General features: G+C 44.1%; 1 protein-coding gene across 5 annotated transcripts in view; it reads right to left on the bottom strand.

The window, feature by feature from the left end:
• The window catches only part of PRKCQ (protein kinase C theta), an 87,845-nt gene that overhangs the window by 18,467 nt on the left and 49,977 nt on the right, over positions 1-19,401 (bottom strand). For all 5 annotated transcript variants that reach the window (XM_048836659.2, XM_075124562.1, XM_048836660.2 and 2 more), the window contains 4 exons: positions 18,987-19,147; positions 16,124-16,297; positions 6,747-6,838; positions 36-98 (listed from right to left, as the gene is read on the bottom strand). In XM_048836659.2, the coding sequence (XP_048692616.2) occupies positions 36-98; positions 6,747-6,838; positions 16,124-16,297; positions 18,987-19,147 (490 nt within the window). The remainder of the gene's footprint in view (positions 1-35; positions 99-6,746; positions 6,839-16,123; positions 16,298-18,986; positions 19,148-19,401) is intronic.

Genomic DNA, 19,401 nt, shown 5'->3' with positions numbered 1-19,401 from the left:
TGTGCCGTATATTAGATTCCAATGTGTTAAACTACCTGTATATTATTCCCTTAGAATGAAGAAATTGCAGACCACAAATGATTTCAGCAGCATAGAACCTGGAAAAAACAAACAAACATGTATCAGAACTGATGTCTCCCCACAATAATTCTCCATTTGGGGCCAGATCCGCAGCTGGTGTAAATTGGCATCACTCCACTGCAGTCAAAGGAGTACAAGCAACATCTTCAAAAGCAGCCTAGTGATTTTAGGACCCCAAGTGGGATTTCCCTACACCCCCCCCCCCCATGGGGGTGTTTACTCCCCCTGAATTTCCCCAACACCCCCCCAGTTTTGTGAACTAGTTACATGCAGTGTTGCCAATTTAGTGATTGTTTGGGAATTTGAATTGAAATTGAAACATGAATACACTTTAAAAGCATATACAGTGTATCATAAAATATGGGTCTCTGAAAAACTATAATAGATTTGAAAAGTATGAACATAGACTAGCTTCCTTATACAGCTGTTTATGACAATGTCAGTGCGCTCATTTTGGTGATATTGGCCAACTTAATAATTTCAAATTATGATTTGTAAGCAAAGTCTAATTGAGCTCTCCCTGACAGCTCGTGATGAGCTGGGGGCTGGGGGGAAAGGCTTCAGGACCAGACTGTATTTACATTCACACCTAATCTACCTAGGTATCCAGCAAACTGAGCTGCGTTGCCCAAGTGATAGATTTTGGCTGGGGCTGGGTTACAAATCACTTGAATGGGGTGGGGGGGAAAGAAATGTTGTTGTTCTTGTTGTAGGAGTAAAGGGCAGTAGAACTGTACTTAGCCTGTGCTGACTGAGGGCATCAGGAGAGAGGGTGGGGACGGGTGTTTTGCTTGATGGTCTGCCTGAGTCACAAGTACTGTTTGACCTGCCCCTCTCCACTATAGACAGAGCTGATTAGGCTCCATAGAGAGTCTTTTGTTGTGTTAAGTGACCACTACAGCTGAAATCACTGATAATCAAGTCTAAGTGCTTAGACCTGCTGTGGGACAGTGTTTCTGTGGAAGAGACGGTCCAGTCTGCACTCGCAGTGAGGTTCCCCCACTGAGAGCTCAGCTAAAATCCCTGAGAGCTGGGTGGAACCTCAAGAGACCAACTCGCAGAGGTCACAGTGGCAAGTGGCAGCAGAAGGTGACAGCACAGGGCCATTGGCAACAGAGCGATGGAGTGAACGGTGGCACAACGAACAACAGTGGCCAGAGCGAACAGTGAGCAGCTGGAGGAACGAGCAAGGTGCCTTCTTGCCCTCACACCTGGGAGGTGAACTCATGTGAAAGCACCTCTGAACTCTGAATCTCCACTGACCAAGGACAACACCGGTGAGTGTTAATGAGGCTGTTACACAACACAGTTCATGCGAACAAACATGTCTGTGGCATCATACTTTCTATTTCGGCAAGAGATACCACACACTATAAACTGGAGGCCAATGTTAAGTGCATTGTCACTTGTTCATCCTGAAGTTGAACACTGGTTCTGAACAAGACCAGCAAATGCTCACTGTCTTTCTGCAAGAAACAAAACTGACTGGCTAGACGCATGTGATGCAACAGTGAAAGACTCAACAGTTGAAAAAGTGAAGAACTCTCTCACCACATTCAAAAAATTTGCATACATGGCTGATGAATGCACCAATGCAAATGGTCATCAAGTATTAAGTCATTTTTCAGAAGTAGCAGCCGTGTTAGTCTGTATCTGCAAAAAGAACAGGAGTACTTGTGGCACCTTAGAGACTAACAAATGTATTTGAGCATAAGCTTCCGTGGGCTACAGCCCACTTCATTGGATGCATAGAATGGAACATATAGTAAGAAGATATATATTATTATCACTACAAAAGCTTTTTTCTTCTGCTGATAATAGCTCATCTTAATTAATTAGCCTCTTACAGTTTGTATGGCAACTTCCACCTTCTCTGTATGTATATATATATATATATATATATATATATATATATATATATATATATATATATATCTTCTTACTATATGTTCCATTCTATGCATCCGATGAAATGGGCTGTAGCCCACGAAAGCTTATGCTCTAATAAATTTGTTAGTCTCTAAGGTGCCACAAGTCCTCCTGTTCTTTTTATTAAGTCATTGTGTATGTTATCTTGATGTCAGTGTAGGCCAGTACATGCATTTCTAGATGTTCAAGTTATAGAAAACAGATTGGCTGCATCTGTGACAACCCACATCTTAAAAGAGTTAAATGCTTGTCAATTGGACCCCAAACAGATGGCTGCTTGTGCATTTGATGGAGCTGCAAACGTCTCTGGAAGACATGGTGGAGCACAAGCTTTTCTCAGAGAAAAGTGTAACCCTAGTCTCTCCTATACACACTGCAGAGGCGCCATCTACTCCAACTAGTGCTAGTATGAGCTGCAGACTCTTCAAAAGACATTAAAAAAGCTATACATTGAATGTCTTTATAGTCTTTTTTCAGCAAGAGTCCAAAAAGACTGAATATCTTGGAAAATATAGAAGATACACTGGACTGAAGTTCAAACTAGTCCAACCTGGGAAAACCCTCTGGCTTTCTCATGAATGATCCTTGGCTGTTGTCTTAAAATTACTCCAGCCATTATTGTTGTCTTTGGAACGTATCTACCAAGATGGGACGGATCTAAGTAGTGAGGCTGGTGGATTACTTTTGCTACTCCATTCAGAGAAGACTATTGCTGTTCTCTCTCTTGTAAGTCTACTGTTGAAACCACTTGGGTCATTAAACAATGCCATCCAGGCATCTGCTACAACAATAGTAGATCTTTGTCCAGCAATAGAAGCTACATTTGGATCAGTCAGAGAGCTATCCATTGAAAAAGTACTGGAAGAAGCAAAGACTTCAGTCCAGAAGTTGACTAATGAAGGCATTTACATTGAATCCTTAAGTGAAGAGGACAAGAAGTGTTTGTTAAGACAAGTGAAAAAGTACACAGACTTGATTCTTAAAAATCTACAACAGCGACTTCTAGATTCTACTCAATCTCTACGTAGCTTTTACAGATCCCTGTCTTATAAAACACCGACAGTTGAGTGGAGTGAGGCACTACCAGCAATGGGGCTGCCATATGCTCAGGACAAAATAGAGAATTTGAACAGAGAGTGGAATATCATACGACGAATGAATGAAGATTTGATTTCAACTTCTTTTTTATCATCACTAGTGGCTCGACCCGATCTTTATGCTGTGTTTCCTGGGCTGAAAGAAGTAGGAATTAATCTCTTGCTACTCCCAGTCAAAACAGACACAGTCGAGCGTTCTTTTTCATCATTGAATAGAATTTTGTGTTTTGAAAGACGTCGCCTTCTGCCTGATCATGTGAATGAACTAATGAGCATATCAATTGAAGGAATGGAAGTACATACGAGAAGCCACCAAAGGTGAATGCATTGCATTCAAGAAGTTCATTAACAGAGTTGTGCAAAATTATAACAAGAAACCAAGAAGGATGTAGATGTAATGCTTCATAGAAGGCTTGAGTAGCCAACTTTAATTTGTGTAATGATTTTAAAATCTAATAAAATGGTCATGAAACATTTTTCAGTTTTTACTATGGTGCCATACAGCCCAACTTCACCCTCACGGTCTCACCCGTCGGCCCTGACCCCCACCCTGTAAATTTGAACACCTTCCCCCCCCAGCAATTTCAATTTCTGGGGAAAACACTGCCAACTCCCTTTTTCAAACATGACTTAGGCACATAAGAGCCCAAGTTCCATTGACTTTTGATGAGGTTTAGGCTTCTAAGGGCCAGATTATTAGGCACCTACAGATGACAATAGGTTCCAAGTGGGATATTCTAAAGGACCTAAGTAGATTTGGTTCTAATTGCCATATAAATCATTTGGAAAATCAATGAGAATTGGCACCTTACCTGCTTAAGCACTTTTGAAAATACTCTTAGGCACCTAGTGTGCATCTTTATGCATCTTTGAAAATCTGCCCCCTACGTGCCTAAGTCACTTTTGAAAATGGGACTTAGGCTCCTAAGCCACTTAGGTGCTTTGGGAAATTTTACCCCACATCCGTTTACACCAGCTGCAGATCTGGCTACTTGTGTCTTTTGTAGAGTCCTTTAGAGACCCTTGTTCACAGCACACTTCTGCATTGGGGTGAAACTTCACCCCAATACACAGGCCCAGTGTAGGACCAATACGCCACTTAAGTTTCACTTCAGCCCTCAAAATAGGACCCCTCTGCCCAGAGGTGAATGTAACCCTAGAACCATATTTCCACTGGATTCTACTGCATCCTCTCATCAGACCTTGAATGTCCTAGGCTGGAGGCACAGTCCTCAACATTAAGTTAAAAAAAAAAACCCAAACCCCAACAAATCAAACTTTTATTTAAATTAGGCTCTGTTATTTAAATAGAAATTAATTTCTAAGGTGTTTCAATATTGACTTTTACAATATCTTTTGTTGGCATAAGGATTTAGAAAAAACTTTTATTTATTTCAATTCCTCTATTTCAATTGTGGCTACATACATTTTTAATTCTCCCTCGGTGTATTTACTCTTTATATAAATTTACCTTTTTACCATTCGTTTTGACAGGGTTCATGTCCCCAGCCTGCCTTTTTTGCTGCTCGGTGACGAAAACAAGAGACTCCCTTTTCCTATTTTTGTCCAGAGTAGGTGGTCCCAGGCTCTCATGGGGGGGAGGCAGGGATAGCTCAGTGGTTTGAGCATTTGGCCTGCTAAAGCCAGGGTTGTGAGTTTAATCCTTGAGGGGGCCATTTAGGGATCTGGGGCAAAAATTGGGGATTAGTCCCTGCTCTGAGCAGGGGGTTGGACTAGATGACCTCCTGAGGTCCCTTCCAACCCTGATAGTCTATGATCTCGCACAAAGGGGCATGTGGCTGACGCAGTCATCCTAAAGCTAAAGAGCTTCTGGGAATGGCTGAGGCTTATGGGATTCTTTTGTAGTCGTTTTGCTCAATGGCTTTTTCTAAGGGTACATCAACCCTGGAACGAGGGGTGTAACTCCCAGCTCAGGTACATGTACACATGCTAAATTTGATTGAGCAAGAGCCTAAAAGGAGCAGAGTAGCTGCAGCAGTTTAGGAGGTGGGAAAGTCTAGCTGCCCAGAGTACAACCCCATCCAGGACCCCAGGTATGTGCTCAGGAGGCTAACCAGGCTGCTGCCCGCACTGCCATGCAGTGCTGTTTTTAGGCTAGGGCATGTATGTCTACCTGAGCTGGAAATTACATCCCCAACTGTAGTGTAGACACACCCAGAGTCTTCTCCTGCATGCAATGACTTTCAGCAATCAAACTGGGAAATCCTGGCAGTTTTACTGCCCCTGCAGTGGGAGTTTGTTCATTTACATCAGGGCTGAACGTGGCTCAGTGTGAGCTGCCCACATGTGTACAAGGCCAGAAGATGTCCCCAGACGTTTGACACTGAGCATCAGGGGCCTGAGTAGCCTCTCGTTTACTCCAATTTTACACTGCTGTAACTCTGCTAACTTCAGGGGTTTCACTCCTGATTTCCATCAGTAGCAGTGAGATCAGAACCAGGTTCCAGATCTGAAATTCAAAGTGCGGCACAATCGGGATGGGAGTTGGGGCGGGGGAAGGGGGGGCGGGAAGAAAGCTTTAAGCCACCTTTGTGTTCTCAAAATTCTGGCCTAACTGGGGCCTCCCCAGCTCCCAGTGCAATTTAGGGCAGCCCAGGGGCTGCTCTAATTTTCACCAGTCACCGATGGGCTGCTGCACGGCCCAGAGTATTCCAGCAATGGCACTGTCTTCCCCCAATTCTCCTCCTGCCCCAAGATGTGTCTTGCCAGAGACAGGGAAGAAAGGTGGCTTGGGGCTGCTTAAGCCACCCCTGCAGAGCCAAGGGAACCCCTCCTTTCTGGAGAAATCCCCAGCAGCTGTTCTGCACCCTTTTGTGGCTGGAGCCAAACGGAGGTGCCAAAACAAGGGACAGAATCAGGGTCCTGGTGTGTTGTCAAAAGTCCTGCTATTGCCTGACAGTCGTCTTCCCTGTAAATTACCTAGAGATGTGGATCAATGTAACCCTACCCTCTTAGTTCTTTACTGAATGATTCAGACTTCATATGAAAAGGCCCAGGTACCTACTTCAGCAGCTTGACTGGGCCTGCTGATCCATGACTGGAAAAATCAGCTGAACAAAAGGCTACACATGACTGAAAGATCTTGAAACGGAAAGTACACCTTGTGCGATTGTTATGGTTGCACCTAGACCCCTCAACTGTGATTGGGGCCTCATGGTGCTAAGTGCTGTACATACACAGTGTAAGAGAAAGTCTCTGCCCTGAAGAGTTTACAAGCTACACAAGATAAGACAAGCTACACAAGATAAGGGTGGGAGGGGAAACAGAGGCACAGGGAGGGGAAACAGAGGCACAGGGAGAGGAAGTGACATGCCAGAAGTCAGTGGCTGAGGCCAGATGACAGCAATAATACCAAGCCCTAATTACAGTAATTTTCACCTGCAGGTCCAAAAGCTTTACAAAGGAGGTTCAGTATCATTACTCCCATTTTACAGATGAGGAAACAGAGGCACAGAGAGGAGAACTGGCTTGCCCAAGCTAACACAGAAGGCCATTGGCAGAGCCAGAAACAAAACCCAGGTCTCCCGAGTCCCTGTGCTTTATCCTTTAGGTCACGCTGACTCCCTATTACACTAAGTATGTGACCTATTAAAGTAAAAGGCAATTAAATCATCTTACGTTGCTCTGGCGGTGTCAAACTTGTGACAGCTTTGGATATGAAACATTAGATCTCCTCCATTTAGATATTCCATTACAAAAAAGAGGTTTTCCTAGAAAAACAATAAAAGACTAGAATTAGGTACTGAAAGTAAAAATACCATGAAGAAGGAGGGGGAGGAGAAAGGGGAAGGAAAGAAGGGTACAATACAAGGTTGGATTTCTGAAGCAACCAACTTATTTCACCGGTATTTCCTTTCCACTTTTTTTTCCTTGACCCCCTACTTAGCTCCCACTGCCCAGATTTGCATGATCACTGGTAAAAAACATAATAATAAACAATCCCTAACTCACACATAGCATTTTTCATGAGCAGATCTCAAAGTGCTTTAAAAAGGAGGTCAGTTTCATTATCCCCCTTTCAGCAATGGGGAAATGGAGGCAAGGAGCACTGAAGTGACTTGCCCAAGACCAGCCAGCAGAGTGACAGAGCTGCGAATAGAGCCCAGGGCTTTTGAGTCTCAGTCCAGTGCATTGCTCACTAGGCTACACTGCCTGCCATGGGCCCCAATCGTAGAGACACTTGCCCATGTGAGCAACTTCATGTATGGCAATAGTCCAATAGGGAGCTTGATCCTGCAATGTGCTGAGCGCATTGGCCCTGATCCAGCAAAGCACTTAAGCACGTGCTTAATTTTAAGCAACTGAATCGTTCTATTGATGGGGAAGTACTTAAACAATTATTGCGAAGGTTTAAGTGAATAATAATTCTTGTCGTATGCCCAAAATGTGCCAACAGGTCACAGAAGTTTTAGAAAGCCGCTTCCTACTTCCAAACTGGATACGGACAAGTGCCCTAATACTGCAATTGGATCCCCACAGGAAGACTCTGAGGCTAGTACGGTGCCCCGTTATATAAATGGGGTCCTGCATGGGAATCAATAGCAGGACTGGACTCCAAAGTTTCAATTTCAGCTCTTTGTGTATGGGCATTGCGTATGGTTTTCATAGTGCAATTACAGTAGGGACAGACTTGTCACTTGAGCCTGCACGAATCCGAGTGGATGCCCTGGTCTAGTGGTGTCAGAACACCACAGAGAATTATGCCAGGCTGGGTTCTTGCCCTTGCCCTGACTCTGACAAAAACTTCCTCCGGAGTCTTGGAAAAGTCCTTTGACCTCAATGTCTGATTCTACCAGGCTCTGAGGGACAGCCAGTGACATCAACTCCCACTGGGGCCCTCAAGAGTTTAGGGGTCTGAGGACCTTTCAGGAGGAGAGCGGGATTGTAGCTTGTGCATATGCAGAACTGAGATATTAATTATTGACCTTAGAATTCTGTTGTGAACATTAATAAAACAATAGCTTAGACTATGAATTTAGGCAAAGTCTTAAACGAGTGTTGGGGCATAAACTGCATCATGCCAGGAAGCACTATGCCTCAGAGGTACCCTGGGAGACACAATTTCTCCCTTGCTTCTTTCTTGATCCTGAAGGGTAACAATTTGCCGCTGGCCTGTAAATTACTCTTCCAATCCTGCTGGCTCAGCTTCTCTGGCCAGCCAGTTCCCCTCCTCTCCCTGTTGTCATGCTCCAGGTGGGGAGTCAGCTGGCTAATAGTCCTGCTTACTCCCATGTTCCTGGACCTGGATAGGATCGTAAGGGGAGGTTTCTTCCTCCTGTTCTTGGGCATATATTCTGGGTCAGAGTACAGCCTGATGTTTGCAGTGTCATTTGAACATGAAAAACGCTATATACAGTGGCCACCTTTCAAATCTGGACATTCCCCACCTGTTGGAGTCAATCTTAAAATGGCCGATCCCTCACCCTCACAGATCTTCGGAGACAGGCCAGTCCTCACCTAAATTTAACGGTGTCCAGTTTGCAGATTAATTCCAGTTCTGCCGTTTCTCATTGGAGTCTGTTTTTGAAGTTTTTTTGTTGAAGAATTGCCACTTTTAGGTCTGTAATTGAGTGTCCAGGGAGGTTGACATGTTCTCTGACTGGTTTTTCAATATTATAATTCTTGACGTCTAATTTGTGTCCATTTATTCTTTTGCGTAGAGACTGTCCAGTTCAGCCAATGTACACGGCAGAGGGGCACTGCTGGCACATGATGGCATATATCACATTGGTAGATGTGCAGGTGAACGAGCCTCTAATAGTGTGGCTGATGTGATCAGGCCCTATGATGGTGTCCCCTGAATAGATATGTGGACACAGTTGGCAACGGGCTTTGTTGCAAGGATAGGTTCCTGGGTTAGTGGTTCTGTTGTGTGGTTGCTGGTGAGTATTTGCTTCAAGTTGGGGGGCTGTCTGTAAGTGAGGACTGGCCTGTCTCCCAAGTTCTGTGAGAGTGAGGGATCGTCCTTCAGGATAGGCTGTAGATCTTTGATGATGTGTTGGAGAGGTTTTAGTTGGGGGCTGAAGGTGCCGGCTAGTGGTGTTCTGTTACTTTCTTTGATGGGCCTGTCCTGGAGTAGGTGACTTCTGGGTATTCTTCTGGCTCTGTCAATCTGTTTCTTCACTTCAGCAGTTGGGTATTGTAGTTGTAAGAACATTTGCTAGAGATCTTGTAGGTGTTTGTCTCTGTCTGAGGGGTTGGAGCAAATGCAGTTGTATCTCAGAGCTTGGCTGTAGACAATGGATCATGTGTTGTGGTCTGGATGAAAGCTGGAGGCATGTAGGTAAGTATAGTGGTCAGTAGGTTTCCAATATACAGTGGTGTTTATGTGACCTTTGCTTATTAACACTGTAGTGCCCAGGAAGTGGATCTCTTCTGTGAACTGGTCCAGGCTGAGGTTGATGGTGGGATGGAAATTGTTGAAATCATGGTGGAATTCCTCAAGGGCTTCTTTTCCATGGGTCCAGATGATGACGATGTCATCAACGTAGCGCAAGTAGAGTAGGGGCATTAGGGGACGAGAGCTGAGGAAGTGTTGTTCTAAGTCAGCCATAAAAATGTTGGCATACTGTGGGGCCATGCGGGTACCCATAGCAGTGCCGCTGACTTGAAGGTATACATTGTCCCCAAATGTGAAATAGTTGTGAATGAGGACAAAGTCACAAAGGTCAGCCACCAGGTTAGCTGTGGCATTATCGGGGATACTGTTCCTGACGGCTTGTAGTCCATCTTTGTGTGGAACGTTGGTGTAGAGGGCTTCTACATCCATAGTGGCCAGGATGGTGTTTTCTGGAAGATCACTAATGGATTGTAGTTTCCTCAGGAAGTCAGTGGTGTCCTGAAGATAGCTAGGAGTGCTGGTAGCGTAGGACCTGAGGAGAGAGTCTACATAGCCAGACAATCCTGCTGTCAGGCTGCCAATGCCTGAGATGATGGGGCGTCCAGGATTTCCAGGTTTATGGGTCTTGGGTAGCAGATAGAATACGCCTGGTCGGGGTTCTAGGGATGTGTCTGTGCAGATTTGTTCTTGTGCTTTTTCAGGGAGTTTCTTGAGCAGATGGTGTCGTTTCTTTTGGTAACCCTCAGTGGGATCATAGGATCATGTTCTCTGTATATATACATATCTTCCTACTGTATTTTCCACTGCATGCATCTGATGAAGTGGGCTTTAGCCCACAAAAGCTTATGCTCAAATAAATTTGTTAGTCTCTAAGGTGCCACAAGTACTCCTTGTTCTTTCTAATGTCAGACCAGTTACTGAAGAGGAAGAAATATCTTCCCATGGCTTTAATGGTCACAAATATTTGACCCATTCATGTGGTAGGCATGCATACCATGTACACCTGCTACTGGTTTCCTTTGTTATCCTAGCAAATGTGTGCTATTCTAGGGCCAAGTCCCCAGATGGTGTAAATTCACATAACTCCACTGAGGTCAATGGAAATAGGCTGATTTACACCAGAGGAGGATCTGGCCCTCCAAGCCCACCTATATCAGTATGTATAGGCCTGCCTTGGGTTTGACCCTGTACATTCTTCGATGCATTGACTTCAGTGGGACTACTTAGGTGACAAATGGCTTGTGCAGGATCCTGCCTCCATCAATTTGTGGTTATAAGAAGTACAGAAGATACTATTTGCAATGAAAGCTTTTGGGGACAATCAAAGCCTAACTGCTAAAGACAAAATGACTGAGGGTTTAATTTTGCTCTTCAGTGCTAAAGAATGTTTCCCCTTGTGTAATATCAGCCTATTCTCTAGAGATGGCAGCATTTCCTACAGCTGCCAGCCAATTCAATTCAGTCCTCATCTCACACAATTAGCTTTTGATTCTGATTCTTTCACTTCTCTTTTACTGCATGTTAAATACCTTATTCGAGATGCTCTGCTTTGCAAGTCCATCTGCTTGATTTAAAGCAGCAAACACATCTGAATATGTATACAAAGATGCAGGTGTAGATTACTGTATCTCCACATACTAAAGGCCTCCTGGCATAATTCAGCAAAGGTCAGCAAAAGGCTAATTGCACCAATTAAGTCTCACTTAGGACTTCAAAACAGAGTTCTCTGTAGTGCTTAAATAGAGAAGCTAACCTACCCCTCCTACAAGGTGATAGAACTGCCCCTATTGCTGGTTTCAGGACTGGTTGAAAATTTTCCAAAATTCCTTTTGGATGGAAAATTGGGTTTTTGACTAAGCCAAAATTGCCTTCTGCTCAAAAATTTTCAATCTTTTGTTGGGAAAACCTAAAAATGCTCTAATTTTCCACTGAAAACTGAAAAGTTTTGGCCAAAACACTTTGGTTTTAAATCTGTGATAAAAAGTCAAAATTTTCTGCAGTGGCAAAAAAAAATTCTGACCAGCTTTTCTTAAAAACCCCAACCTATGGACGAGATGTTTAGCTGGTATAAATGGAGCTGATTGTCAGTAGAGGAATGGGATAGTCAATGGAGCTATGCAGATTTACTCCAGCTGAGACTATTGCTCTTTGTCACTTTAATAATCCCTGACACCCGCTTTCCTCCTTTACTTTACTACCCGCTGTGCAGAGGGCAGAACTCTGCCCCATCATGTACTGACATCATCTGAGTACCGTAATGTCTTTTCAATACAGACTTGATATTTTTGATGTGACAATGATCCATTGTGTACCTGAATGTGGGGACAATTGTGTTTTTACAACTTTTCTCAAAGCTAGTCTTTTGAACTGCCCTGGCTTAAATTTGTATGATGCTGATATAACAGCATAGTGACAGGCACAGAAAACCTAGCCACTGCTGATAGCAGAGATGAGTGGAAACAGGCATTTCCAACTCAAAGAAAAACCTGAAAATTCAATATTTTTTTGTCCTGAATCAGGATGAAAAGTCAGATTACTGAAATATTTCATGGATCAAAATATTCTGAGAAATTTTGATTCAGAAATAGATAGGCATTTCTTTTCATCATTGTCGATCGCAATGAAATATGTCAACATGCCCATACTGAAATGTTTTATTATAGTTTGTTGAACTGACCCAAAATGTTTCATTTAGAATAAGTTCAAAATTAAACTCCATTTCCTTATGATGCTACATTGCCCCATGGGAATTTTAGACTGGGAGCCTGAAGGTCCCATTTGGGCCAGGGTCCCTGACTGGACTACATTTCCCATAATGCACCTGCGAGCACATGTGTCCTTTGATTCAACACGAGGGGGAGGCCATGTTGCCCATAGGGGAGAATGGGGGCCTGAAGTACAACTGCCATTAGGCAATGCAGCACAATATGGAAATGAAGTTTAAAGTTGAACTGACTCAAAATGTTCGAAATATTCTGATTCAGATTGATGGAAATTTAAAAAAAAAACCAACAACAACAAAAAAGCAGCAAAATCGAAATGTTCCATTGGAAAATTCAATTTTCCAGAAACGCCATTCTCTACATTCAGTGTCATTTTGATAGGGAATTCCTGACCAGCTCTAATCAAGATGTGGGTTTGATATGTTGATAAGAGGATGACGGGAGTGCTTGTATATATTAATGGCCTAATGCTGCATGGTACTAAGTGTTCACCATGACATCCTGAGCGCACTCCACACCCACTGAAGCTTCTTGAAAACTCTCAGCTCATCACAGAATTGGCTCCCAAGATTTTATTTTTAATGGAAGTTAAAGGGTCTGATTCTCCTTTTCCCTAAGGCCCTTTACACTATTCTGTCAGTGAACAGGAGTTTTAAAGTGTTAGGTCCCATATGTTAACGTAACATGTTATGTCAAATTTGGCTCAGCCTTTAGGTGTTCTGCAAATGAGCTGTTACAAAAGATAAGGCTAACAGCATAGAAATGTTTCAGTAACATTTATTTTTAAACTACAATAAATGTGGTTTCTATTTTACTGTTAGAGGGACCTTAATGTAAACTAGAATCTGGTGTATGAAGTGAAACAAGCTGTAAACAAAAATGTAACTGACTTTCAAAAATAGAAAGTCTATTTTTAGTGTTCAAGATCAGCAAAATGCAAAAATCAATCAATCAATAAATAAAAAGCAGCAGCATAAATGGTGAAGAGTTAATTCAGAGATTAACACTGTATCGGAGTAAATAATTTCAGAATTAGGATCATGGGAATTATAAAACAGATTTTACCATGTCCCTTTAAATCACATAAAATAAAAGTTTTTTAACACAGCATATAATTAGCCGGTTGAACTCACTGCTGAGAAGATCATGGTGACCAAAAAAAAGAAAGAAAAGGTAAATATCAAAAACATTTGAAAAAAGTGCATCTTCATTTATTCTAAGGAGGCTAAAAATGACAAGTGTCCTGATTTTCACGAGTGCTGAAGAATTGCATCTTCCACGGAAGTCAGTGAGAGCTGTAGGTGCTCAGCATCTCTGAAATTCAGGCCAAAGGACTATCAATTCTCATAGTTCGTAGCATACATTGATCATCACTTGCTGGGATCAAGCAGAAACTACCTCCCGTAATGGATAATACTGTCCAAACTAGGTACATTAGGGAGATATTTTATTCCTCTGAAGACATGTGGCAGATATTGATGTTGATGAAGAACACTGGACTGAAAGGACTATTGGTCTGTCTCAGTATGGAGATGCCTATGTTCCTGTTTCTACCATTCTTTGTAGATGCATTCAGTACATAAAGGAACTCAGAAACTTCGCATTGCCAACAAATCAATATTTCAGAAAGGTTTCTGACTCACGCTTCTCTGTTTGAAGCCACTTATCAAAAGCCAGTCCAGTGAAGCCTTCAAAAAGAAATTCCAATAATAACTCCTAGGCATGGCTTCTACACACCAGTGCATCTGCTATGAAATGCTTACTCTGAGGATATTCTGATTAAAACATGCCTCCATCGAGTGGTGAGAGAATGTCTGCGGCTTGTTACAGCTCTCTCATTCAGAATGGCTTTCATGAGTTGAATGATCACGGCTTGACTCGGTCAGAGGAGAAAAACATAAGTCAGAAATCAATCACAGTCTACGGGCGATTTGGATTAAAAAGACATGCGCTAAGTCCTACAGCTACAGTGTGAAATGAAGAGGCCAAACTGCTTTAAAATGTTGAAAAGTTGACTTAGGTAAAACCCAAGAAGATGCTTAACATGCGTCAAGAGGGGAATATAACATCATGCCGAAGAGAGGGGGGCCTGAAGTGATCACTCATTTAACCTCGTTGCATTTTTCAGGACTGTTCACTGTACAGATCCTTGTGCTTCAGGGCATAAGCCAACCTCTGACCCTAGGAGAAGCTTGTCCTGGAGGCAGGTTACCCCATAACTGCTGACTGTAGGGTTACTGCACTTCCTCTGAAGCAGCTGGTGTTGGCCACTGTTGATGGCAGGATCTTGGACTATATAAACCAACACTCTGTTCTAGCAACATCTACATTGCTATACATCATTCCCACTGGTGTCTCACCCAACCTACCTTTGAATATCAACCACCCCCACTGGGAGTATATTTCACTTCCCAGTTGTTATTATTGTTAAGAATACTTTTCCTATTATCTAGTCTCAGTTTTCTTTCCTTAGTTTCAGGTCATTTATCCTTCCCCCACAATCTCTGAAACTGTACATAATTTCCTTCCCGTATGTTATGGGTATCCCTTTGCTCATCCTCCTGAAAGGACTAAAATAGATGCCAGGATTCAAAATTTCATGATCTACTGACACAGGAGTTCACAGACTTTTCCACAGTAAATTTCATCCACTGTCCTTAAAGACGTGTTGCTTGGGAAGCTAACTGCATAGGCAACAGAGGTAATATTTGTTTCCTATGACACTGGCTGCTATATTGTTAACCTAGCACTATGCAACATCAAACATCACCAAATTATGGTATACGAATGAGCATGGAAGCCTCCTGAGAGACCTTCCAGAGCTGCCAGAGTGAACAGAGTGGTCATTGGGATGTCATTCCAGATTTTATCCCCAGTTAAACTTGTCTTAATGCCAGTTTAAAATTTTAGTATATAGAGCAGTGGTCCCCAAACTGCCTAGGGAAGTGCAGAGGAACATGGGCTGGGGGGAGGGGGGGGAACAAGGCCTGGGCCAGCCCCCATGGAAGGCGAGGAGGGAGCACCACCCAGCCCTGCTCCACCCCTAGCTCTACCATGGCCCCAGCTCCCAGCTGCTGCTCTGCTCCTGGCTCTAGCCTTGGCCTCCAACCATGGCCTGACCATGGCTTCCCCTCCCGGCCCCAGCCCCAGCCCCCAGGCGCGGCCCCACTCCTGGCCCGGCTCAGCCCTGCCCCCAGCCTCAGCCTCAGCCTCAGCCCCTGGCTGCAGCTCCGTTCCTGTCCCCAGACCCGTCCCCAGGTGTGGCCTCAGCCTTGGCCCCCTTATCCCTCTCCATATACCCCCCCGGGACCCGCAGCCCTGCTCCGGAGTGGTGGCGTGGACAGGGAAAAAAGGGGGTGTGACCCTGAAAAGTTTGGGGATCACTGATATAAAGGGAAGGAAACAAACTGGTTCTTTTTAATTTGCCTGGTATGGTGCTTGAAAGGCTGGTCAGGGACACAGAGAAAACCTCTGGAAGCTACGTTTTGCATCCGGGTGCACAAGGCTCATGCACGATTTAAGTCCCAGTGAAGCCTTGTTTTGAGAGCTTAAATAGTGATATGTCTTTTGCTGTCCCCCTGCACAGGACTGAATTTCACCCTTAATACGTACTGCAACCCCCGGTGCACCACAGGGGCTCTCTGCATGGCCAGTCTTAGGTGGGGAAAGCAGCATAAATCGATAGGGGCCAAAGTCCAAGCATGCTCCCCGGAGCGGATCAGCTGGCTAAGTGTCCTATCCACCCCTACACCCAGCACTCTCTGGATGAAAGCTGGGTCAGAGGTCAAAGTTTCCGAGGCACATGCTAAGACTGAAGGTTTTGTTTCAGAGAACTTTCCTCAGAGTAAACAGGCTCAGGCTTTAGCCCACTAACCGAAGTAAAGCAGAGTGTCCCCAGCATGTTCGGGGACAAATGGAAAGCCCGTATGTACCTTGGTTTGGAATGTACAATACACATGGGTTAGAAACGGGTGCTCCCAAGCCAAGGAGAGGACTCTCTTTTCCACCATGGTGCATTCGACGTCATCGTCCATCAAAACCACATCCTTCTTCAGAGCCTTCACAGCAAAAAACTGATCCGTGTTCTTTAACTCGGCAAGGAAGACCTAGAAGGGGAAGGCCACCTCATATAAGAAGTGCGTTTTCTCAAATCATGTTCAGACCCATTTAAAGAAGTGAGTTGAGAATAACTGGCTCAACACCAGGTTGATGAGACAACTTAGAGTGGAAGGATGATCTAGTGGCTAAGTCACCCGACAAGGACTCAGGGAGCCTGAGTTCAGGTCCTGATTCTGTCCCAAACCTCTGAGGCTTTGGGAAAGTCACTCAATCTACTCTGCATTTGTAAAATAGGGATAACACTTTCCTACCTCATAGGGGTGTTGTGGGGATAAATCCACTAATGACTATGAGGTGCTCAGTTACCACAGGGATGCGGGCCATGTAAGTAGACGGAACTCTTCAGACAGGTGAAAATTTTGGTGACTGAAACCAGTTTTATGCAAGTTTTCATAAATAATGTTTTCCATTTTCTGACTTACCACGACAATACTCTAAAAGACATATGGGGGAGTATTATTTTGTCAGCAATATATAAATGGAACGTTTGGGGTCAGATCCTCAGCTGGGATAAATCAATGTAGCTCCACCTGTTGCCTGATTTATACGAGCTGAGAATCTGGCTCTAACTGCAAGGTCAGAGGGCAGTATGAATAGAGAGGCTGCACTTCTACAGCGTTTCTCGGCTGAGGATCTCAAAGCGTGTAGCAAGTACTAATGAACTGAGTCTTAGAGAAATAGGTAAGCTTTATTATACCTTTTTTACAGATGGGGAAACCGAGGCACTCAGAGGCAAAATGACCGAATGAGCCAGGAGCAGAGTTGGAAGTAGACTGACTTCTAGGACCCCGGGCTAATTACAGTACTGGGCAACCATGTGGCTTAGTGGACCAAGCGCTGTACTGGGCCTCAGAGGACCTGGCCTCACTTCTTAACTCTGTCATAAATTTTACAGATGATCTTGGGCAAGTCACTTCCCACTCTGTGTGTCAGTTTCCCCATCTCTATCATGGGGATACTGACATCCTTTATAAAATGCTTTGAGATCGATGGATAAAAAGCACTATATAAGAGTTAGGTCTTATTATTAACACTCCCCTTGGTTAGCTAAACGTCCAAGAATAATCAATGAGGCTTCCTCGGTACTGTTTACTGAACCGTAGATATGGAAAAGTGCAGGGGATCCGCAACCCCCTTGCAAATTTTATTTACTCCTTTAGTTATTTGTATGTTTAACTTACCAGTGTGCTGTGTATCGCCTCTCCCATGCCATATGGGGAATAATCAGAAATATTAATGCTGATGCTTTAACAACTCTCTCTCGCTGCCCCTCCATGCTATGGCATATTCTTTAAGAGAGGGGCTCAAGGGATAGTAACCAGCATGGAACTGACTGACTGGGAGGTAGGAGAGGGTAGGAGACAGTAAGGGTCAATGCAGTGGCAATGGGCTTCTACACAGATGGCCCAGTACCATCGAAACCCATACAGATCTCTGGAGATTGTCAGGGTATGAAGGCTGAACACGCTGCGTCTTCTCCAAAGGAGGACACACCCCACCCCAACCAATGGAAGAATTTGGAGAGGATTCTGTGGAGGAAGCTTGTCGTGTTTTCTGCTCCCACCCGGTTTTCTGTGGAAGGGCCTGATTTGGCCCTTCTGTACTAAGCTTGTTCAACTATGGAAAGCAAAATGGAAAAAAATAAATCAGATGTTTCGTTAACAATTTAAGACGTGGCCACAGCAATTGCTTCAGTCCATAAAATATGCAAGAATCAGCTATACACCAGGGGCAGGTTCCATCTCTAATGTCTTTGGGCAACATGTGCACGCTCATTAGTTGATGCTAAATTGCAATGAAGAGTTGCTTCCGAATTGCCTCTCAGAACTGCATGAGCGCCAGATGAGTTCATCATGATTCACGTTATCATAGAGGATGCGTCTCCGAATTAATAACGATCAGCCACTCAATGTAAAGTCAGATGAATGAATCCACTGAAGGCAGAAGATTCGAGATTCAGATCCAAGGCACAGATCCCCAGCCGGTTGAGACGGGTAGAGCTGTATTGACTCAGTGGAGCTATACAGATTTACATCAGCTGAAGATCTGGCCCCAAACATCTAAGGGATGTAGCTGAATCCAGCCTGAGTAAGGGGCAGAGCATAGCTGCACTGCCCCAAGAACAGGGGGCTTCACAATCTGGTCCTTGCTTCCTCTTTGCTTTGAAGGGGGAAGTAATCTACTTCAGCCTTTTTACAGGTGCAGCTTACTACCTCCTCTGAACTAGCTCAGCTGTGCTGGCTGATAGCAGAGCCAGGACTCCACCCAGTCCATTCTCTGCCCAACTTCTCCCCACCCACATGCATAAAAGGGGAAGTAGCAGCCTGGCTGCAGCTTTCCCCTCTACACAGGCTCTGGTGATGTGGATAGCCGATGCAGGGGAGTAAGAGGGCCCTTATATTTACTCTCCTATGCAGAGGTGGGGCTGGGTTTATGCTTGAGCCCTGAGAGAGTTAGGTTTCTATGCAATGCAACAGTCGGGTACCCGTGGTGATGTTTACATCTTATTTATCATTAAGGAGGTTTGGGTCAGTGTTTCTTCCGAGGTTTGGAAACACAGTCATGCCTTCTGCCCCTGGCAAGGCAACATCCACGCAGGCATTGAAAAGCTGTTTATATTCTTCAGCAGTGCAATGCATGGCTTCGCTTAGCACACGTCAGCCCCATCTCACTTACCTTGCCAAAGCTTCCCTTTCCCAACATTTTGTGTAAGACAAAATCATCGATTGTTAATTTCAGCTGCTCAGACTTCTGGTCTTTCCCTGGTTCTGATTCCACGAGAGACTCAGGGCTTGTCACGTCTTCCACCGGCGTCTCCCAAGAGATTCCCTGTGGCTCTGAAATGAACCCCAAAGCAAAATAAACACCCAGAAACAAAACAAAACACTCACATCCTACTTTTACATTTTTCAAGGACACCCAGTTCCAATTAAAATCAATGGCAATCAGGTGTCCACACTCACTAGGTGGATTTCAGGCATTGTACCTCAATCTCCTTCTAGTTACGTCAGTTTTTACAGTGGTGTAACTCCACTGACTTAAGTAGAATGACTCCCGATTTTACGTGGGTGTAAATGAAAGAGAATGACAC

This window comes from Caretta caretta, chromosome 1, assembly GCF_965140235.1.
Source record: "Caretta caretta isolate rCarCar2 chromosome 1, rCarCar1.hap1, whole genome shotgun sequence".
NCBI classification, from domain to species: domain Eukaryota; kingdom Metazoa; phylum Chordata; order Testudines; family Cheloniidae; genus Caretta; species Caretta caretta.
This window is presented reverse-complemented; position numbering and strand designations above follow the sequence as displayed.